The 24,448-nt window shown below is 38.8% G+C and overlaps 1 protein-coding gene across 1 annotated transcript in view; it reads left to right on the plus strand.

Moving 5' to 3' along the window:
* Taf2 (TATA-box binding protein associated factor 2) overlaps nt 1-24,448 on the plus strand; it is a 65,103-nt gene that overhangs the window by 35,203 nt on the left and 5,452 nt on the right. The window contains exons 21-25 of the mRNA XM_059247118.1: nt 2,260-2,329; nt 9,350-9,459; nt 13,440-13,669; nt 15,837-15,942; nt 21,463-21,585. Of these exons, the coding sequence (XP_059103101.1) occupies nt 2,260-2,329; nt 9,350-9,459; nt 13,440-13,669; nt 15,837-15,942; nt 21,463-21,585 (639 nt within the window). The remainder of the gene's footprint in view (nt 1-2,259; nt 2,330-9,349; nt 9,460-13,439; nt 13,670-15,836; nt 15,943-21,462; nt 21,586-24,448) is intronic.

A 24,448-nucleotide genomic window follows, 5' to 3' on the forward strand; every position in this document is an offset into this window, starting at 1 on the left:
TCTCCTATGCTGAAATCTCTGCCTAATTCTACTTTCTTCATGATTCAGTCTACAAAAACATAGTCTAGTCGCCAGCTTCAGATTAGGGAGTCAGAAGACAGTAAACCCCGCAGCTGTGTGAGTTTTAGATTCTCTACTGTATGTTGCCAAGTTGTCATTTACATTGGGGAATTAAACATACACACAGGTCATGTGTAACTTTTTTTTCCCCAAGATTTTATTTTGGGCCAGGAATAGTTGTACATGCTTGGGAGGTAGAGGTTGGAGGATCTCTGGGAGTTAGAAACCAGCCTGGTCTGCATAGCAATTCCAGGCCAACTAGGGTTATATAATGAGGTCCTATCTCAAAAAAAAAAAAAAAAAAAAAAAAAAAGTTTCATTCTTTTGGTTTTGGTGTTTGGTTTTTGGTTTCTGTGTGTGTGTGTGTGTGTGTGTGTGTGTGTGTGTGTGTGTCTGTCTGTGTGGTGCATACAAACAAACACACACACACACACACACACACACACACACACAGATTCCCACTAGGGCCAGAAGACGTATTCAGATGTATATATGATCTCAATCTAAAAGTCAAGGTTGTAACGGAAATATTGGAAGAATAAAGAAGCTGAAGTATACTAATCTCTGATTAGAATAAAAGGAAACAGGAAGTTCCATAGGGAGTTTGTGAACTAGAAACATGTATGATTAAGTCTTTTTACATTTTATAAATTTCAACAGAAATGCCTAGAGACAGGAAGCAGAGAGAGTAGTAACCATATTGTGTTTGTATTATATGTTTGCCGTGATTCAGAAAGAGCTATCATTTAGTATCCTTTCATTTAAGAGATGATATAAATATGATTTGTTGTTGTTAAGTGAGTTATTTGACAAACAATTAACATATATAATTCTGTGTCTCTATATATGTTTTGATATTTTGCCAGCTTAAAATCTAGACTTGTTGAAATCGTGTATTTGTTAGCCTAACCTTCTTTCTGAAGATAGATGAAGGATATATGTCTCAGAAATATGAAGAATTCATGAGTTAATACTACCAAAAATGAAATAGAATACTAATGTCTCCAAAAGAGTACAAAACTAACAAGTATAATTTAAAAATTTGAATGGTGCTTAGGTATGAACCATGAATTCTGTAGCTTAAAATATTGGTGCGCATATTAGAAGATGAAAGAAGGAAAACAATTATGCCTAAAAATTTGTAAATAAAGCTTTTCAATTCTTAAAAATGTGTTGAAAAGGTGATTGGCAATAGTAGTATGTCATTTTATGTCAGTTATAGTCATAGCATGTAGCAGGAATCTTAAAGAGTCTTATTAATAAAATCAAACCTGGAGCCAGGTATTGGGGTGAATGCTGGAAGATCAGAGAGACAGAACAAGCCACAGCTTCCTCACTTGCCGATTCCTCAGCTGATCCTGTTTTCTCAGATTGGATGCCTCTCAGCTGAACTGTGCTGCTCAGAAGCCTAAAAGCTTAACCAGCCTAGTTCTGGTTTTCACGCCTTATATACCTTTCTGCTTTCTGCCATCACTTCCTGGGATTAAAGGCTCGTGTCACCGTGCCTGGCTGTTTCCAGTGTGGCTTTAAACTCACAGAGATCCAGATGGATCTCTGCCTCCCAAGTGATATGATTAAAGGCGTGTGCACCACCATTTTCTGGCCTCTATATCTAGTGGCTGTTCTGTTCTCTGACCCCAGATAAGTTTATTAGGGTACACAATATTTTGGGGAATACAATATCACCACAATAACACATAATTGTAATTGCCTTTCTGACTGGCTTGGATCTTAGTAGAAGGAACCATGTGATCGAAAACATTTATATTTATGATGCTATTGTATGTCAAGCCTCTCAGGGATTTAAGCATCTAAAAAATTAGGCATATTTTGTCCAACTAATTGTGTCTAGTTGATGGCTTTTAGTGAGTTAAAACTTGTATTGGTGTTTGGTTGAATTTTAGTGTGAACTACATATGGGGCACTGTTTTTTGGTCCTATTTTGTATTGGTCTTTGGCTGAATACGTACTAGGTACTATTTTTGTTCTTGGTTACACATGGCATGGTGCTCATGAAAGTTACTGGCCTAGTGCATACAATTAGAAAATAAAAAAGGAGTGCTAATCGCTTATGTGTACCCTTCAGCTACATGACAGTCCAGCTAAGAAGCCTCTTTATTTAATGTCCCTGCTTACTATCACTTGCTCTTTGATTTGTTATAATTAACCCTATGTATATTTACTCATTTTTACTTTCAGTGGACCGGAGTTATGAAGAACTTCAGTGGCTACTTAATATGATTCAGACTGATCCTGTACCTTATGTAAGGTTAGTTTATGTATTGTAATATCTTGGTTATGAATCCTGAAGTGGGTTGAATCATTTCTAAAGATTGTACCTGGAAAGATATTTATGTTTATGATTTTTAAAAATATGGAAATGGGTTCTGTAGCGATATCCACAGCAGAGTTCTATATTTTTAAAGCCTTTTTCTTTTTAAAGAGAGGGTTTCTCTGTAGACCAGGCTGTAGACTCAGAAATCTGACTGCCTCTGCCTCCCAAGTGCTGGGATTAAAGGCGAGCGCCACCACCGCCTGGCCCTTTTTTTTTTTTTTTTTAATTAAATTTATTTATTTATTTTACATCTCTTCCACAGTTTTCCCTCCCTCCTCTTCTTCCATTCCCTTTGCCTACCTCCCCTCCCCCCAATCCACTCTTCCCTGTTTCTGTTCAGAAAGAGGCAAGCCTCCCAAACCTATCAACAAAGCATGGCATATCAAGTTTAAAGCCTTTTTCTTATTTGATTTTAGAAAAACATTTTCAAAATACATTGTTAATAGTTTGTAATGCATAGGGATGATGCCTTGTGTGTCCCAACTTATATTTGATTTCACTATTTATGTCATTTTGGGAGCTTATTTCAGGACATCCTGATTTTTGCTCATTTAACATTTTTTTTATTACATTTATTTATTTTGTCCATGTGCATGCATGTGTATCACAGCAGCATGTGGAGGTCAGAGGACAAGTCTTTACTCCTGGAGCCGCGTCACCGCCTCCCATGTCTTTGTTTCATTTCATTCAAAACCTTCATTTTTATTACAGTTGACATTTTTTAAAATCTTAAGAAACTAAAAGAACTGCAGGCTTGATGTGGCATCTGCCTTTGTATTTATGCTTACCTCTAGTAGCTGCGTTTATTCCTGCTGTTTGCTTTTTACACAATGGGGTTTTTATTTAAGAATTCAATTTAACCATTTCTGTCTTCCTTTTTTGCACATAGTAGACACTTGGGTTTTATTTGATTTCATGTTATGACTTCATAGAACAGAATTTTAGAGCTGAAGAACAACTCACAGCTATTGGAGCTAGAGACAGAAGACTTTGACTGGGAGACCTTAAATGGTTTGTTCAACTTTCTGCATCACGTGGCACACAGTATTCTTTTAGAATGACATAAACTCTGCTTTTTCCTATCTGAAATGCCTCTGGGCGTGAGTAGTCTGCTCAAGAGCCTGGGCGTTTTATAGCAGTGACTTCTTGGTTAGTAATTGTATATTTCAATGTTTTAAGTAATGCTTTTTACACCAATTTTCATATGAAATTTTGTTAAGATTTTATGTTCTTGATTTGTGATCTATATTTTGAGTAATCTGTTATTGTGAGTGATACAAAGTTGAAATGCAGAGAAAAAAATCTAATAGCTTCCCATTTTGAAGTATAGAGCACAGAATACAGCCTCATTCCTTTATCTAAAATGGTGCCACTTAAGTCTTTGGTAGCAACTGGGAACAGATGCTATAAATGCAATATAGACAAAGCTTACCATGTATCCATTTGTTTTCAATTTGCATAATTAAAAAATTTACATCTGTGTTTCTGAGAACTTGTTTTAAAGACTAAATATTTAAGAACTGTTTCAGAGAGCACTTCGGGCAGATTGTCATGGGTTTGTGATATTTGAAGTTATTGTATTACACATTTTGTCTGCACTGAGTGCTTTTGAACTGTACTTTTGAGTTGCTTTGGTTCGTTCAAATGTCAAGAGCACTATTTGCAGTCTGGACTGAAAATCCATTTAGAGGTATGCTTCATAGTTATGTTTAGCATGTTTTCTTTTTAATTTACATACTTATGTCCCCATTAGAGAAACTTCTCCTTTAACATCACCCTACATATAGATTACATTAAATCACACACAGTTGCACAAGTTTGCAGTTAAGGGCTGGAGAAATGACTCAGCAGGTATGCTGTGCTAGAGATGAGAACTGACTCCTGCCAGTTGTCTTCTGATGTCTGCACACATGCCATGGCGCACACACACCCTTACTACCACACAACAGAATAGCAAAGGTTTTTATTTTTCAAGTCTCATTTTTAGAAAGTCATTATGGCAATGAGTGGTCACAGGATAAAAGTGTTTCCACACAGTGATTGCTCTCTCGGTGTTTTCTATTTTGTTTTAGATAGGGTCTTGATATAGCCTTGGCTGTCCCAGATTTTACCATGTAGACCAGACGGGCCTTGAACTCACAGATCTACCTGGCTCTGCCTTTTGAGTACAAATACCATGCTTTGTGTTTTTAATGAACTTCATTCATTTATTTTTATTTTGCTTTACTTTGCTTGAGGCAGTCTTACTATGTAGTCCAGGCTGGCCTCTGCCTCTGCCTCATGAGTGCTGGGACTGCAGGTGTGTACCATGATGTCCTGCAAGTATTGTTTTTCGTTTTTTAGTTTTGTGTTCCTTGGGGTTTTGTTTTTGTTTTTGTTTGTTTGTTTTTATAGTATGTCTTCTTTTCCATTCTCATTGCTGTCACACTTGTAAAAACTTACTTGAGTAAACATCACATGACTGCTTGCTCTGTAGAACTAATGGTAAGACCTAGATACTCAGGTGTGTAACTCTGTTTATGTCATTGACATTTTCCTGTCCTGTTCCAAACAGAAGCATTCTGTTCTTATGGGCTTTGTGGGTTTTTTTTTTTTTTTTTAAAAGATTTATTTATTTATGTATGACTGCAGGCCAGAAGAGGGCACCAGATCTCGTTACAGATGGTTGTGAGCCACCATGTAGGTGCTGGGAATCGAACTCAGGATCTCTGGAAGAACAGTCAGTGCTCTTAACCTCTGAGCCATCTTTCCAGCCCTTGGCTTTATGGGTTTTAAAACTCTTGGTAAAATGGCCCTCAATGAGAATGACAACTTTTGAAGTGTATAGATTTTCCATTCCTGTTTTCATCACAGGATACTTCAGAATTCGCTTGTGTAAAGGTGTGAGGTTGCCCAGAAGTCAGAAGCAGGAAAACTCCCATGACTTGCAGTTCCTCTTCCACTTTAGAATTAAATGTGGTGTCTACAGAGATACTCCGTGATTCCCTGGACTGGTGCAGTTCCCTCAAGTCATATTCTCCCATGAAATCCCACAGTCCTATTGTGCTTAAGTACATAAATAGTTACATACGTAAACTTCAATGTCCTAGTTTGATGACATGGTCATTTTTGTCCCCTCTCCTGCTGAATAGTCCTGAATAGTCCAGGATCCTATCTTTTGCCATGGCCTAATCTTTGGCACATAAGATAAAGTTAGCTAAATGCAGATGACACAAATGGCTGAGTGTATGTTTCTTTTTTCCTCCAGTCATATGTATATGTAGATATTTAATGTAATTCATGGATTAAAGAGATTTTATTTCTCCTGTAACAACTGTAGGTAGAGAAAGTCTTCCAAGATGTAATTGAAATGTTTGGGAAGCTTTGAGTCTTCCGAGCTCAATGTCTTGTGTCTTGATCAGAGACTTCCTTTTTCTTGTATTGTCTTCTCTCGGCAGAGCATTTTCAGGCCGAAGACTGTTCTTCATTAAGATAGTTTATGTACTAAAACTAAGCATTTTTATTTTGAGTAACTTATGTATCTCTTGAGATACCAATATCTTTTTTGCTCTAAAGTTTGCTGTCAGTTTTATGTGTCTCTTAGAACAAAAAAGAATTAGATGCATAGGCCAAAATAAATATTTTAATTTGGTTTTTTGAGACAGGGTTTCTCTGTGTAGTTTTGCGCCTTTCCTGGAACTCGCTTTGTAGACCAGGCTGGCCTCGAACTCACAGAGATCCGCCTGCCTCTGCCTCCCAAGTGCTGGGATTAAAGGCATGTGCCACCACCGCCCAGCCAATATTTTAATTTATATGTGTTGTTTTAATATTAAAATTAAATTTTCAAAATTGAAGTTTCCTTTCAGTAAAAATGACCTTTGCCAGGAGTAGTCACACATGCCTTTAATCCTCTAACTCAGGAGACAGAGGCTAGTGGAGCTATGTGAGTTCAAGGATAGTCTGGTCTACATAGAGTAAGTCTCAGTCTGGCCAAGGCGACGTAGTAAAATTCAGTTTCAAAAAAAGGGTGTGGGTGGCTAAACTACTCATACAGTTGCCAGGCTGGTACATGCTTATAATTCTAGTGTTAGAAAGCTGAAATAGGAGAATTGCAGGTTCAAGGCCAGCCTGGGCTACATAATGCAACCTTGTTGCAATAAAATAAAATAGTCATACAAATTTTGGAAAATAACAAAACCCCACCAAGAGAAAAATATGCACTGTACTATAGTTAGTGTAACCAGAAGTGATAGTCCTTGCCATTTTGATTTGTTGATTCATAGTTGTTTTATGTATGTGTATCGTTATGTTTGGTTTAGATTATATAAGGTTAATATAAAGATAGCGGAAAGCGCTCCTGTTTTGGAAGTAAAATGATCATGATCTGACTATACCAGTTCTTTGAGGTGATGCATTTATGGTCACTGCTTTTTGTCTTGACAGATTTTCAGCTTTTATTTGTTTTACTGGTTGGTTGGTTTGCTGTTTTTTGGTTTGGTTTGTGGTGGTTTTGGTTTATTGCTTTTTTTTTTTTTTTAAAATAGTGATAGGGTTTTAGAATTAGACTGCCTCATGAAGAAAATTATCAAATTTTCAGGCAGATGGAGTGATGGTTTTGCTGTTGTGGTTCCATGAACCTGTGACTTTGAGATTGGCTTTAAGTCTGTTTCAGATGTCTGAAGTATACACTTGTAACACTTTGATATTTAATCTTTGATAAATTAAGCATGGAATACTTGTCTTTTCTTATTTCCTTTGAACATTTTGTATATTTAGCCACTTATATTTTCCTGTTTAAAAAAACATTTATAGCAAGTAAACTTTATTATTATTATTATTATTATTATTATTATTATTTTAATTAGGTGTATGCTTGGGTATGGGTATGTGCATGTGTGTTTTGGTGTTTTTATCCTTGGAGTTGCGTTTTTTGTTTCTTAAGTGTATATTGGTGTGCATGTTATCTGTTGTGTGCACCATGAGCATTGAGGCACCTGAGGAGGTCAGACAGAAGAGGGCAACAGATCCTCTGGAACTGGAGTCACAGGCAGTTGTGAGCCAGCTGGCTGACGGGTTCCGGGAGCCAGACTCCCATCTTCTGTAAGAACAGGCCCTCTTATTCATCAAACCATGGTCTCCAGTCCCTAACATGTGAATTTTAAACACCAAAAAAAATGTTAAAGAAACATTTAAAGTTTGCTACAAGTTATATATGTATTCATTAATCATCACTGCTATTTTAGTGGTAATTTCAAAGATGTCCTCAGAGTGTCCTTTACAGATCATAGACATGTTAGAATGTGTTTGTAGTGTTCTGAGTAATACCAAAAGCCTTAATGGTTGGTCTCTACGTTTTATTTTGGATATGTAGAAGTAGCTGGACAGAAACCTTGCTTTTCAACTTACTGCAAATTAAAAGCTTGACAACATTAATATGCTCTAAAGAACAAAATTCCTAACATTCAGGAGGCTGAGGCTGGAGGATCACTTAAGTTTAGGAGTTTAAGACTTGCCTGGGCAACACAGTGAGAACTCCTCAAAACTTAAAGAAACTCATCCATATTTTTAAAGATGCCATTTACCCATAATCCTGATCTACTCATAGAGGAAGATTTTGAAGGACAAGGATTGTGTTTATTCATAAATATGAAAATGGGTATATGAATGATTTGTAAGATTTTTATCACTTTTTGTATATCTATTTTCAGTTGTATCTAAAGCTACATATTGCCCCCTTTCTTTTGTAATAGCCTTTAGTAGTCTTTGTTTTGTGTGGTCTTTAATTTCACATCCAAAAAGGGTGCCAATAAAGTTCACATCTTCCACTTTCACATACATGGAATGGCAGGACTGAGAGTTTAGTATCTTAACACCTACACCCAGCCCATCATCTTTCCGTTCACTTCCTCCCCAGTTGAAAGTCCAGCTGGATTTCTTACCTCTAGTAGTGAAGTGTAAAAACAAAGTTTGGAGCCGGGTGGTGGTGCTGCACACCTTTATTCTCTGCACTCGGGAGGCAGAGCCAGCGGATTTCTGTGAGTTCAAGGCCAGCCTGGGCTACAGAGCAAGATCCAGGACAAGCACCAAAACTACACAGAGAAACCCTGTCTCAAAAACAAAACAAAACAAAAAACAAACCAACAAACAAACAAACAAAAGTTTGGCTGTCTTCCTTGAGTTCCATCCCATTTCTTTTCTTCCTCGTTTATATCCAAGAGTCCAATTAAGACTTTGTTTTCTTTGTTGTGCCTTATCTCCAGTAAAAACTTCAGCCATGGAGTTTACAGTTACTCCTGAAAACACTTTTCTTACTTGCCTCTTTCCATACAGGTTTTGTGTTGCTTGTTCATGGTAGTGTCTTGCTATATAACATAGCCTGGCCTTGAACTTGCCACTGTTCTTCTGCCTCAGCCTCCAGCCTGGTAGGACTATATGTGCCACCACAGTTTACTCAGTTGCAGCTTATTTTGAAGACACTTCCCCCCTTTTTTTCTGTGTTCCATCTTTAAAATTGATCTACACATTTCCATGCTTTCCAAAGGGGCTAAGATAGGAAGTTTATGTTCCTATTAATTTGAACTTTTGGCCCATCTTGGAAATATTTTTCTCCTGTTGTCCTATTTTAAGGATTTTCATACTTAACCACCAGGTTGTTGGTTGTTTTGCTTGCTTTTGTTTTCAATACTCCTAAAAAGAATGAGATTGTTAAGATTATATAAGTCAGATTGTAGAAGACGTTGTTTACACAGTTCAGATAATCTTGGAAAGCAAACCCACAAGATAGTTTAGTGAGAAAACACGTGATAAATATGTAGGATTTGACATAAAGCATATAGAAATGGAACTAAATACAAAATTAAACCTAATGGGAAAGGAGAAAAATAGTTTTCCTATCTTCTATAGTGTTTCTTATTGGTAGCACCAGTCTGCAAATGGTCATTTAAAAATTCATTTATTTATTTTTCATTCTTGCAGGCATAAGATTCTAAACATGTTAACGAAGAATCCACCATTTACAAAGAACATGGAGTCTCCCTTATGCAATGAAGCCCTAGTAGATCAGCTCTGGAAACTGATGAATTCTGGTAAGAGAGCAGTGCCTTTGAAAGTCCCTTGTTTTCATTTTACATCAGATTTTCAAGGATGAGAGAGAGAGAGAGTTTGTGTGTGTGAGTGTGTGTGTGTGTGTGTGTGTGTGTGTGTGTGTGTGAGTGTGTGTGTGTGACCTCTAGCTGATGGGCCAGGCTTTTGTTTCCAACTCCCTAGCTCAGGACTTCCAGGGGCATGTCACCATGCCTGACTTACATGGGTACTGAGGATCAAACCCAGGCCCTCGTGCTTAAGTTGCGTGCACTTTGCTGTGTGACCCACTCTCCAGCTCCTCCTTTCGTCACCCATTTCAAATAGGATACCACATTTTTACGTTAAGTTATAACGTGTGTTAGGATATGTTTACTTTGTTTCATACTGTGGTTGCAGAAATGAAAAAATGTGATTTTTACGAGTTTTTTAATTAGTTAAAGGGCTGTAAACCTTAGTCTTTCTACCTCTTTTGGTTTTTTGAGACAGGATTTCTTTATGTAACAGTCCTGGCTGTCCTGCAATTTACTTTGTAGACCAGGCTGACCTCAAACTCACTGAGATCCGCGTGCCTCTGCCTCCCGAGTGCTGGGATTAAAGGAGTGCGCCACCACTGCCCAGCTCCACCTCTTTTCTATAGCTTCCCAGTGGCCTCATTCAGAGATAACTAATTTCCTTCTTATTTTTCCAGGACAGTGAGTGAATGTAGAATAAGAGACAACCTGTAGTTTAAAAGACTGCATGCTACTGTTCTACATCTCAGAGAGCATGCCATCTTACTGTAGTGTGAGTTTCCATCCTTTTGAGTGAGATGAGGGAGTGGAAGGACGTAGTGCACAGGAGCACGAGCCCTGGGATGGGTTTGCTGAGGTTAAACCTCAGCCCAATTGTTACTCTTCATATAACTAGTTTAAAAATGCAGGTAGTGAAACCTGTTTCCGCAAACTGAGACATGAACAACGTGGTGTTTGTAAAGCACGGTGTCTACCTCACGTTAAACACTCAGTGTTATGTTTCTCATGTATTTGAGCTTTGTGTTTCTTTCCTTCTCTGTTGGGGAATCAAATTCAGGATCTTGATTAGTTGGCTATACTTTCAGTAGCCTGGGTAGTCAAGAATATTGTAAGTTACTTTTATTTAATTAGGTTATTAAATCTATGACTTTATAAATGTCATATATTTAATGACAGTTTTTGTTATATCTCTTAATAGATTGAAATTGTAATACTGCTTTTGATTGAAAGGTTTAGTCAAAAACTAGGCGGAAATTATTTTGCTTAAATGGTTTTTGCAAGTAGAAAGATACCTGTGGGTATTTATTCTAATACTTAATTATTTATTTTCTAATACTTAAAATTTTTGAGTATGGTACTTTTTCTCCTCTCTAGAATATGTAAAATTGCTTACCATGCTAGTCCATTGGTAACTTGCTGAATCAAATACTAAATTTTAATATTTCAGTTTTTTAATTTAGTTTACTAGTACTGAAATACTAAGGACTGTATAACTTTTATCCCCTCGCATAGTGCAGTAGCCATGGGAAATATACCAGTAAAATGAAAGTGGATGGACTTTGTTTTTAAAAAAGAAAACAAATATCAGAAAATAGCATGTAAACTAGTCTGAACTAAGATGCTGTTAGTTGGTTTTGGTTAACTTTCCCTCCTCACGGAAGATTAATAGATATGCACAGAGTTTAATACTTTACTTATTACTTTAAAGACATCATTGTCTCTTATTTAGATCCAGGGGATGAGCACGAACCTCAGAAGCTTTTAACAAATTATTTAGCAGTAAATCTTTGGTACAAAATGTGCCAAAAGTCAAATATTAATATGTGACTGACCATAGTAGCTCAAAATATTGAGGAAGGCATAATCAGTTAGAAAGAATTCTTTTCTTACCTCTTGAGAAGAGTTTTTGGACAAGAGGAATGGTATTTAAGATTAATGGGACAGTTTCTGAACATTTGATCCCATCAGAAAGTTACAGTTAGACAAATTCAGTGTCCAACTGATACCTTATGTTTTTGATAATATCTAATGTAAAGTGTAGTTGCTGCTTTAATTAGAAATTCTCTGTCGCCACAAATTTACACTGAACAGGGAGATCAGTGAGGCTGTGGTCCTTAACAAGTTCCTGGTCAGCTTTAAAATTTGCAAGTGACTGGAAACAGTGTGAACAAGGGAAGTGACAGGAGAAGTTTGTATTTACAAAGTGACTTTGGGGAACACTGAACATTTGATTGGGAAGCTGGATTGAAGAGGATTTAAACTTCCAGATAGAATGAATCTTTTATAAGAAGTCGCTTTCATGTTTAATTTTCAAAGATTTTTCATGATCATGATAGGATATAATCATGTTAGGAAAAATCATAATTGTATTATATCAATATAGATTTGAGTGTATTTGGCCGTTGGGGGGAAAATGTGTGTGTGTGTGTGTGTGTCTGTGTGTGTGTGTGTGTGTCTGTGTGATGTGTTGGGGATCAAACCTAGGACCTTGCCGGTGATATGTAAAACTGTATAACAGCTATATCCCAGGCTCAAACATTTTAAAGCAACATCAGGGTTTTCCTACTGTATGTACCATCATCTTAATAGTTGTTCTTTTAAGAGTGGGGGTATATTATAAGCAAAGAAGTTAAATCATTATTTCAGTCACTAAGTCTTGCTGAATCCTGTGTGCATTGTTGAGTCTCTTGGGTTATCTGGTGAGCAATATATAAATTTTTATCAAGAGCAAAGACACTGGATTGGAAATATGACTCAGTTAATAGAGTGCTTGCCCAGCATGCACACAGCCCTAGTTTTTAATCCTTGACACCATATAAACTTGGTACCTTTCTAATCCTAGGACTCAGGAGCTGTATCAAAATCAAGATAATCCCTCACTGCTTAGTGAGCTCAGACCAGCCTGGGCAGCATGAGACTCTGTCAAAAACATACCAGTTGGCAGCCAGGCATGGTGACACATGCCTTTAATTCCAGTACTCGGGATCTCTAAGTTCAAGGCCAATCTGGTCTACAAAGTGAGTTCCAGGTCATCTAGGGCTGTTACACAGAGAAACCTTGTCTTGAAAACCCAAAAAGAAACAAAAAACCAGCTGGCAATGGTTTGAAAGTGGAGACTTTAAAAACTGGTTTCATTTAAAGTATATAGAAGAGAACATTATAGCTATTGAGGAAAAAATACATAAGCGATAAGTATAGGAAGATTTGCTTAAATGATTTCAGAAACTTTAATTAACAATGTGAAGATGTTTAGCAAAGTATTTTCTTTATCTGTAATAAACTGCATTTAGAATTATATCAAGAAGTTGTACATTTTCATATTGTGCTTAATTTTTTTGTACTACATTTAATTTGTGATTTTGTATATGTGTGTGGTGTGCACATGTGTGCATGTATGGAAGTCAGAGGACTACTTGTGGGAGTCGGTTTCTCCTCTTCCACCCTGTGGCTCCCACAGATCAACCTCTAGTGGTCAGCCTTGGTGGCTAGTGCCTTTACCTGCTTAACTGCCTCCCCAGCTCATTTTCATATCAACTTTAAAACCTCAAATTAGGAAATTTCCAGTAGTATCTGTTTTAGTAATTGAATCCTGTTGTCCTAACAAGTGGGCAGAGAATGAATGCATGCGGAGTGATTACTGAAGCAGAAGGATGGAAAGAAATATTTAAAGCCGGAACAATTTATTGTTTACATGGCAGGTTTTCACTTGTGCTGGCAAGATGGCATGGCAGGTGAGGGCACTTGCCATCAAGCCTGATGGTTTGAGTCTGGCCTCTGGAATCTGTGTGGTGGGAAGAAAGAACTGACTCCTGCAAATTGTACTGACTTCCACACTTCACCACAGCACCTCCGCACATGCATGCTCAACACACGCACTCACTCAGTTAATCAGTTGATTTTTATTTGATTTCTGAAATTGATTTTGTAAGATTGATGATGTGGTAATAACGTTTTCTGTGTCTGCCTCTTAGGGACTGCACATGACTGGAGGTTACGATGTGGTGCTGTGGACCTGTACTTCACCCTGTTTGGCCTCAGTAGACCTTCCTGTTTACCCTTGCCAGAGCTCGGGCTTGTTCTTAATCTAAAGGAGAAAAAAGCTGTCTTGAATCCTACCATAATTCCAGAAGCTGGAGCAAGCAACCAGGAATCTCTGAATAACCCAGGCTGTCATGCACAGCTAGCTGGATTTCAGAACCCTGTGAGTGTCTCGTTAGGACAGAAGACAGAGCCTCACTATGTAGCACCACCTGGAGAGGACAATGTCTTCTTTGAACCAGCTCTCTAGCCTCAGGTCACTGCCTTTTTAACCCCCCAGCTTGTGTTTGCTTAGCATTTTACAATTCATAAAATATCACAGTCATCACATGACTAAATTGAACAAATGTGCTCCAGTCTGCCTGTGTGGTGATGTAAGATTCTTTAGGACCCTAGGATTTCTTCTCTGCATAGTGCAGAATAAAACTGCAGATAGACTCAGTTCCGAGAGCCTGTTCCACACAGCCTGTCTTGTCTGTGTACCAGACTGTTGAACTAGAGACCTGCCTGTAAGTCGTTGCTTGCTGCACAGTTAGAATGGTTGGGCAGTTCTAAACAGAGTGAGCACCTGGCAAATGGTTTTGAAAAGAAAATAATGAATGAACAGATAATATGATGACTTGGGAGGAGAGGGTACATTACATTTGGTAATTTTTAAAATTTGTGTTTTTGCCTTTAGAAAACCCAACTCTGCATTGTAAATTGTCAGGCTCTATAAAAAGAGTGTGTGTGAATCATTTCACCATAAAAGGCTTTTTCCAGAAGTGATTTTCATACTGATGACACAGTGTCTGCCATACTCCAGCCTTCCGTTTTCAGCAGGACTCAGACCAGACTGTTCTCATGGCCATTCCCTGCTGGTGTCTTGACACTTGACTAAGTTATCTGGAATATAATCACGTTTCTTGTAAATGTGAAGTGTGTCCTAAGGTTTGGGTTGGGGAGAACTCAGACAAATGTGTACATGGAAGAAGGCGGTCCCTTGTAAAGAGGTCTCTTGGGTGGGAATCAGTGTGCTTGTCCTCCCCCCCCCCCCCCCCCCACTGATGTATCCACATGCACACTTCAGATAACAGAGAAAGTGACATCAGGAGATGCAGCCCTTTAGGGCTGGAACCATGGCTAAGCCATTAAGAGCATTCATTTGTTTACTGCTCTTCCAAATGTCCTGAGTTCACTTCCCAGTTGCTCGCAACTGCCTCTAACTCCAGCCCCCTGGGATCTGGTACCCTCTTCTGGCCTCCTGTTACTGCACACTTGTGACTATTTCCTCTAAACACACAGACACATACACATAATTGTAATTTAAAATGATAAAAATAAATCTTAAAAAAACAAAAACACATAAAGGGGCTGGAGAGATGGCTCAGTGGTTGGGAGCACTGGCTGGCTGCTCTTCCAGAGGACCCATGTTCAGTTCCCAGCAGACACATGGCAACTCATAATTGTCTGTAACTCCAGTTTCAGTGGATCTGACACTTTCATAGACATACATGCAAGCAAAACACGAATGCACATGAAATAAAAATAAATAAATTATTTTTAAAAACCCATAAGGTCCTTACGGGTGAGAGAAATCGCCAAAAGTTGACGAACACTTCTGCCCCCATAAAGACAGGAAAGGGCTGCACATTTTACATTGATTCCTGTTAACTTTGGTCAATGGACAATGCTCTAATCTGTGTGGTTGTTACAGCTCTTTAGTTTTTGGCTGTACTACCAGCTGCTTGTGTCCAGAAATCAAATTTTGGTCTTAAGTATTGCCATAGGATCACAGTGTGATAAGTGTACAAGATTGTGAGCAAGAGTGAAGAGAAGGCTGGATCCCTGGGGGCCCCACTAGATCCTGTTCAGATACTGGAGAAGAAGAGGGAGGCTAGCAGTGAGCTCAAACTCATCATCCAAGTAAAAGATGGAGGTTACTGTGTTAGCTATGTAGGACTGTTCTTAGGTTTTCCTTAGGAGAAACACGTCGGAAATAGCGAATCATAAAAGAATCCAAGTCTCCTAAAACACTCCATCCAGTTATTTAACTAACTGCATATTTCTTCACATTTGGGAAAGTGCATTCCACCATAACTCACTAGTTCTTCCCATATTACAGGCATGGGCTTTAGTTGCTATTCACAGTAATTTCCTATCAGCTGCCTTGGGGGCTGATTCACCCAGTTTTTGTTTTAGTGCCTTTTTTGAAGAAAAGAGACTTGTTTTTCTTTTTAAAACTACAATGGGTCTATTCTTTGGCCTTTTTCCTCTGATTGTGCTGGAAGATAATATCGGAACATGAAGTGATACCATGGCTCTTTCTTCTTTTGTTGTGTGTGCTCTAGTTTTCAAGTTCTCAAGATGAGGAGGAGGTGGATATGGACACTGTTCATGATAGTCAGGCCTTCATTTCCCATCATCTGAACATGCTTGAAAGGCCGTCTACTCCAGGTAAGGACAACGTACCACGGTCTCAGGAGAGGTGGAGACTGTTGACATAGATCCAGTCTAAGGTCTGTTGTTATTTAAATAAGTGTAAAATTGAGAAGACAATATAAAATTCTTAGGCTGTATCAGTATAATTTACACTGACAAATAGTAAATTGTAGAAAGTACGTTTTGGAGATCTGGCCAGGGGGCACAGTGGGTAAAGGCTCTTGCTGTGCAAGCCTGGTGCCCTGAGTTCAATCCCTGGGACCCTGTGAAGGTGGAAGGAGACAACTGACCTCATAAAGTTCTCTAACTTCCATCTGTGTATTATGGTATGCATTTGTGCTTACATGTGTGAACGCATGTGCACACATATGCACACACAATAATACAATTAACAAGTGCTGCTTCTTTTAGTTTGTTGTATTATATCAGTTCTCTTCCTCATGAGCTCCAGACCAGCCAGAGCTACATGGTGAGGCTTTGTCTCCCCCCACCCCAGAAGATTTGATATACTTCTGGATTTGTGTAGTAGTCATCATAACGAAATATCTTGTTATAATACGACTATAGTTACATTTACAATATTTTCATTTATTATTTTTACTAAAGGCAGACAGTGTGTTCCATAATGCTCTTTTTTTTATCTGCCCATTCCATGTAATTTGACACCATAGACTTGGGTGTTTTTTTTGAATACCATATTTTGGTTGGCTGTGCTGTCTTTATAATAGCTACAGAATGATAGATTTAGGTCTGTTTCATCCTGTGTGTGTGTTCATGTGTGGGTACACACGTGTATGAGATCACAACTCTGGGTGGCATTCTGCAGTCACCATCTGTCTGCCTTTCGTTGGTGCAGTGAGCTTCCAGGGATCTGCCTGTTTTCACCTCCCATCTAGACTTTGCTAGAATAAAAGAATGTGCCAGCGGGCCCGCTTTTTCTTTTTGTTTTGTTTTGTTTTTCGTTTTTCGAGACAGGGTTTCTCTGTGTAGCTTTGGAGCCTGTCCTGGAACTCACTCTGTAGACCAGGCTGGCCTCAAACTCACAGAGATCCGCCTGCCTCTGCCTCCTGAGTGCTGGGATTAAAGGAGTGCGCCACCACCGCCCGGCCCCACTTTTTCTTTTTAAACGTGGGTTTTGGTGATCCAAACTCAGGTCCTCATGCTTCTGAAGCTACTGTTTACTGATTGAGTCATCTCCTCAGCTTAGATTTATTTTTTAACATTTTTTTCTTATCATGAGTGATTTTTCTTCCCACTCCACCCTACCCCTTTGAATACTTTTGCTCTTTTTTTTTCTGATTATTTGAAAATCCTATGCCAGTTGGTAGTGGCACAAGCCTTTAATCCCAGCACTCAGGAGACAGATGTATGCATGAGTTCGACACCAGCCTGGTCTACAGAGTGAATTCCAAGGCTGCACAGAGAAACCCTGTCTTGAGAAAAACAAACACACAACAACAAAAAAAGTCTTAATCCTGGTCTGTACTTTTTAAATGGTCTTTATGTTCCCTTTATTAGTATGTGAACCTGGCCCCTTGTGTCTCTTAATGCATCTTGGTGGAAGCCTGCATCATCAGATGTCCCAGAGCTATAGCAGCTTGTTCGCAGCCTGTTGGCTTGACAGGTTGACGTCCACACTGTGACTACTGGTCTGTGAGTGTCCGGCAGTGAGCTGTGTTTCCTGGAGACAGTTGTTGGCTGTGACTTTCCTAGTCTGGTCGTCTAGTCTTCTCCTCTTTCAAATGATTTGACATTTTCTCCTGTATTTACAATGTGTTGTGATTGTGTTCACCCCCGTTGCCGTTTGGCATCCCCTTTCCCTTCCCTCTGAATCTTGTATTTTTCTACCTGGTTTTCCATGGCTGTGCCGCTGGCTAATGCTAATGACTCCTCGAGCAGTCATTAGCAGTAATTAACACAGGAAGGGATGGGGCCTTGCAGATACCTCTGTCCATGATGGGAAATGTGCAGATGTGGGTAACTGCTGTGATTCATAACACTCTTGATCTTAAGTCCTTTCTGCCCTCTTTTCTATGACGTTCCCTGGGTCTCGGGAATGAAGGGATATAGATACTCTATTTTAAGCTGAACATTTAGTCTTAGCACTTTGGCCAGGTATGAATCTACATTTACCGTCAGCGTCTCCAAAAAGAGTTTCTTTGCCCAGCCGGAGGGCCACAGTAGTCTTAGACTAAACATAAATGTTTTGAAGACAGTTTGACATGTTCAGCAGTGGTGCTGTGTTCCCCACTTGGGCCCATGTCCTCCTCGTCATGACCAGGTGTATAGTATCAGGTGTCTATTCCCACAGAACAGTTGGGTATCCCACAGATAGCCATGCCACTGTTGCCCCAGTAGACCTAATTCCCTGGCAGGTCAGTTTTGTAGCACACATGGTCTACAGCTGGGTGAGACTAGGGATGAGTTTCCCTCCCAGCAGCCTACATTGTGTCTTCCTACACTATAAACATTAGTAAGCAGAGAGGGAGTTTCCTATTCAGTCCTTTCCTCATTTCTTTGTCTCCTGAAACCAAGTATATGATATCTTCAGTAAAAAAGGCTTTTAACATCTGATTCTGGTAGGCAACCTAGAACAATGACAATAGCCTGTATAGTTTGTGTGTGTGTGTGTGTGTGTGTGTGTGTGTGTGTGTGTGTGTGTGTGTGTTTACAAGTGCCCTCTGAAGCCAGAAGAGCATGTCAGATTCCCTTGAGTCGGAGTTACAGAAGTTGTCAGCCTCTTGACACGGGTGCTTGGACCTGAACTCATGTCCCTCAGAAGCACAGCAAATGCTTTTAACTGCTGGGCCATCCTACAGTCCCATAGCCTTTACTTTTGGGGGTTGTCTACAACCTCTTGGCAAACAACTCCTGGGGAGGTATACTGCACCTGGCATTGGGGTTCTTGTTTAAGCCCATGACTTGTAGGAGAGCATTACCTCTCCATGGAACTCGTCTGTATGTGGTAGTCCTCTGAGTATCTTTTGCAGAGGTTATTTGGTCATCATGAGTTGTCTTAGTTTGCCGTGTTGTGAAATGTCCATTTCTCTTACCAATTAAAAAATATCCGTGTTGACTTTAGCAGTTGTGGTTAGCAGCTGTTTACTTTCAGGGCTTTAGTGTATCTTTCCATGTTTTTCTGGCTCTTAGGGTGGCTGATGAGAAGTCAGTTGTTATTCTGATGTGTTTGTCTTTGTAAATGTGTTGCTATATTTCCCTTGTAGCTTTTAATATATATATTAAATTATGTAATTTAGTATATAATATTATATATTAAGATATATAAATACTAATTTTTTAATGCTAGATCTTACATATCACAGGCTAGCCTTGAACTTGCTGTGTAGCCAGTGATGAACTTCTTATCCTTCTGCCTCTACCTGTTGTAGAATATTGTTTTAAGGTGTGTTACATTTGTTTATGCTCTGGAACATTTGTTTAATAATGCAAAAATGTGTTGTATTTGTTTCAGTCTATGAAGCTGTGTTACTTTGCCTGTCTGAAACACCAGATGGTTTAATAAAGAGCTGAAAGGCCAATACCAAGGCAGGAGAAAGGATAGGTGGGGCTGGCAGGCAGAGAGAATAAATAGAAGGAGAAATCTGGGAGGAAGAAGAAGAAAGAGCAAGAGAACAAGGAGAGGAGGATGCTAGGGGCCAGCCACCTAGCCAGCCATGGAGTAAGAGTGAAAGTAAGATTACAGAAGTAAGAAAAAGAAAAGCCAGAGTCAAAAGGTAGATGGGATAATTTAAGTTAAGGAAAGCTGGCAAAAAACGAGCCAAGCTAATGCCAGACATTTGCAATTAAGAGTAAGCTTCTGTTTGTGTGATTTATTTCGGAGCTGGGTGGTGGGTCCCCCAAAAGAGCAAAAACAACCAACAATATCTACCTCCTAAGCACTGGGATTGTAGATGTTGAGTATCTGTGTCTGATTTTTTTGTTGTTTTTCAAGACAGGGTTTCTCTGTGTAACAGCCCTGCCTGTTTTGAAATTTGCTCTGTAGACCAGGCTGGCCTCAAATTCACAGAGATCCACCTGCCTCTGCCTCCTGAGTGCTGGGATTAAAGGCATGCACTGCCGCCACGCACCGCCACCATGCCCAGCTTTCACATCTGGTTTTATACTAGGTGGGGACTGAATCGAGGTCTCTATACATATTAAGCAAGCATGATGCCAACTGACCTACATCTCCAGTCCTTTTGCAGCTTTCAATGTTCTTTCAAATTCTCACTGTTACATACCATGGAGAGATTCTTCTCTGCTCATGTCTAGTTGGGGTTCTAAATACCTCTTGTGTTTGGATGTCTGTTTCTCTAGATTTGAGGTATTTTCTGTTGTAATTTCATTGAATTGTTTCTGTCTTTAGTGTTTAATCTCAGTTCTTCCTCTTAGCCTGTGGATAGATGTTCCTAGGTTTCATCTCTTAATCATATGCAGAGTACTTAGACATTGCGGTTATGTTGTTTAGGGTTTTTTCCCCTCCTTATTTATTGGTATTTGAATTCAGTATTTCTTTTCTTTTGGGGTGTGTGTGTGTGTGTGTGTGTGTGTGTGTGTGTGTGTGTACATGCCACAGTACACATGTGGAAGTTATAGAAAAACATGCAGCAGTCAGTTCTCTCCTTTCTATCATATGGGTCTCTGGAACTATAGTCAGGTTTGTAGGCTCTGCAGTAGGACCTTTTCCTCCATCAACCTAGTCTTCATCCTGATGCTCAGTCTTCTGCTTAGTTGAGTCTATTCTTAGTGGCTTCAGTGTAGTTTGTACTTAATTTATCTTTTCCCCAGAGTTAATTTATCAATTAAAAAACACAGTTTCTCTGTGTTCCCTGACTGTCCTGGAACTCACTTTGTAGACCAGGCTGGCTTTGAACTCACAGAGATCTGCCTGTCTCTGCCTCCCAAGTGCTGGGATTAAAGGCATGTGTCACCATGCCTGTCTTAGAACTCATTTTTTATTATTATAACTTTCCTTTTCTCAGGTCATACCTAGGCAGTTTTTAGTCTTCATCTTATGTAAGAGTCCCAGGGTCCCTTGTAGAACACATTCTGTTTTTTAAATAAGTTTGGGACCAGAATTTGACCTCTGGATTCTGTTATAATCCTGTTTCATGTTATACCACTAAACTAATTCTTACTTTAAATGCATTTGTAATCCCTACATTATTTTGATGTGTTCAGTAAGTTTGATAGTTGAAATGCTTTTAGAAATTTTTACAAACTCTATGCAAATGCCAAATAAATAATAAAATATGTGAAATGGCTTCTGCAGCGTAATATAAGGTCTAATTTATGTGTTCAGCAAGTCTTTCAAGTTTATTGCTACTCCAATATGAATTTCCTCAGATTGAGGCAATTTAACAAAAGATAAAATTACTTGTGATCTTTAGTAGTAGCCTTAATATTTCTCGTATTCATTTATGATTAGAGTTTTACTAGGATTAAACTATTTCTGGTTTTAAAGCTTACATGTGAAACCGTCAAGCTTTTGTTCTGCTAAATATATCATATTTTCCCTTTCGTTTGATCTTTTAGGGCTTTCTAAATATCGACCATCAAGCTCCAGATCTTCCTTGATGCCCCAGCATTCATTAGGCTGTGACATCATACCAACCACAAAACCCCAGTGGAGTATGGAACTGTCCCGAAAGGGAACAGGTGCAGTTACCTGATTTTTTGTTTTGTGTTGTTTTATCTCAAGCAAATCTAAATTCAGAGTTAATTTTTTTTGTTGTTTTTTTGTTTTTGTTTTTGTTTCTCGAGACAGGATTTCTCTGTGTAGCTTTGGAGTCTGTCCTACAGAACTTGCTCTGTAGACCAGTCTGGCCTCGAACTCACAGAGATCCGCCTGCCTCTGCCTCCCTAGTGCTCGGATTAAAACCATGTGCCACCACTGCCCGGCTTTGTTTTTCTTTTTCTTTTTCTTTTTTTTTTTAATTTTTTTTCTTTTTTTTTTCAGAGTTAATTTATCAATTAAAAAATATTGTAAAGATAGAGAACTTAGTTTTCTTGTAATATATTGGTTTTATATTTTGTAAGTCTAAAGACTGTTTCAGGTTAGTGTTTATCTGTTTCAAAAATTTGTGTTTCTGTCATAGAAAATTTGTAAATAACAAGAAGAAAAATAGATGAGAAAAAAAAATCACCTCTCATTATGCTGTTGCATACCCATTGTAATACCTATAACTATTTGCTTTTGCCTTATAGTTAGATGTTAACTTCTATACAAACCTTAGAATCGGTATCACTGTACCTTTATATAATCCACGAATTAACCACTTACTTCTCACCCATTGCTCAGGATTGCTGTTTCAGTCATGAAAACTTAGTGCTAGACATATACAACTTTTATTTAAAGTATTCCATTCAGGGCTGGCAAGACAGCTCCATGGTAAAGGTGGGTTCTGCCAAGCCTGACAACCTGAGTTTGATCCCCAGGACCCACATGATGGAAGGAGAGAATTGAAGTTGTTCTCTGAGCTAGACACACACACACACACACACACACACACACACACACTCTTAAATTATTCCACAGTAATTAGGCTTTCCTAAGAAAGGTTGGTCAGAGCCGGGCGGTGGTGGCGCACGCCTTTAATCCCAGCACTCGGGAGGCAGAGCCAGGCGGATCTCTGTGAGTTCGAGGCCAGCCTGGGCTACCAAGTGAGTTCCAGGAAAGGCGCAAAGCTACACAGAGAAACCCTGTCTCAAAAAACCAAAAAAAAAAAACCAAAAAAAAAAAAAAAAAAAGAAAGGTTGGTCAGCTCAGTCATATTTACTATGTATTCACTCATTTACATGGTCTTCTGCTTACTGTGTTCTTTGTTGCTTCTTAAGCGAAGAGTATAATCCAAACGAATAGCAACTGTCGGATGCTATCAACTACCAGGACACAAAGATTAATTTTCGAGTGTTGAGGAAAAGGAATAGGAAAAAAAGCCCCATAAGCAAAGTCACTTCTGATGGGTGGTTCTCCAAAAGTCATTAGTAAACCTTAAACATCTATGGATTTCTGCTTATGTTTCAGTGGGTGGATTTTGCTTGTTTTATATATGTTTTTGTATGATATAAACAGAAGAGTAATGTTTATTGATTTGAGAAAGGAGCTTGGCCATCTGTGATTAATGGTAGACTTCGGCCAAAAGCAACAGCTCAAATGCTTTAGTGTTAAGACCATACATCAACCTAGAGCCTTTGTGAGGTGTGTGCGTTTATGTAAGAGAGTCAGTCACACACTGTGTTTCAGAAGAAGTCTAGCTGGGACTTTGGCTTGTGTTTCCAGGAATGAAGGGATTGGAAGATTCTTCCCTTGGCTCCTCCCCTCACTTCCTCCTTCCTCACTCCTCTTGCCTCTTTTCTTGTTCTTTTCCTTCTCTCTCCTTCTCGGGTGTGTTGTGTGTGTGTGTGTGTCTGGAGATTGAACACAGGACCTTCTACATGTTCTAAACTACATCCCTAACTTCTGTGTGCTCTTGGCTTTCGTTTGGTACAATTTCGCTAATTCACTATACCTGTTACATGTTTACTACACATGGGGAGTTTTCTACTCATCTAAAGTTATAGCTTATGGAGTTTCAGACTTATTAACATTAGTTTGGAAATGATTCTTTGACCTTCTCCTCAGCCGTGTAAAAGTCAACTCTGCGTTTCCTAGAGTCAATTCGATTCCTGTTCCAAAAACAGTTTGAATACATTTGTTTGAATTTGTGATGTGGCACATGAGCTATGTAAAAAGCAGATCTTTAACACTTAACGTGTATGGTTTGTATCATTGTTCTAGAACTACTTTGAAAAATACATTTTCAGTTTTATTTTCTAGTTTCTTTGTGGCATTGTCCAGTCTCATCATTTTGGAAGATCAGAGAAAGCTAAATATAGGACTAGAGGTGGGAAACAGGGAAGCCTGAAATTGAGATTTAGCTGTTGACCATGTTAGGAAGCAAGAGTACAGTTAAATAAACGTATATATTAAGCTTTAATATATTTTGAAAACATTGTGTTGCATATGTGTGTATGTATTCTGTGCACCCATGTGCTACAGCTCCTGTGTGGAGGCTTGGGGACATCATGGAGGTGTTGTTGGTTTTCTCCTTCCATCATATGGGTTCCAGCAATGGCACTCTGGTTGTTAGGCATGAGGCACTTGACCCATTGAGCTGTCTTTCTGGCTCTTAAGCTTTAATTTATAATGTTCTTAGTGTTCCTTAAGTTATGTTGGTGCTGCTAGCTCCTGAAGGCTATTGATAGCACATGGTGAAAATTCACTGGCAATATTACTTAGAAGATTTTGTTTTACAAAGGGTAGTATTCTAAAGGGGTGTGTGTGTGTGTGTGTGTGTGTGTGTGTGTGTGTACGCATGTGTGTGTATTTTGAATTTCAAATACAGCTTTTTGCTAACACATCATTACACTGGATAAAGTAGCTTTTCTAAACACAACAAATAAGCAATAGAAGGATCAACCTACTTCCTTTCTCATTTGTACATTTATTTGTGTGAGTGTGTATGCACTTTTGTTACAG

Source organism: Peromyscus eremicus, chromosome 20, assembly GCF_949786415.1.
Source record: "Peromyscus eremicus chromosome 20, PerEre_H2_v1, whole genome shotgun sequence".
NCBI classification, from domain to species: Eukaryota; Metazoa; Chordata; class Mammalia; order Rodentia; family Cricetidae; genus Peromyscus; species Peromyscus eremicus.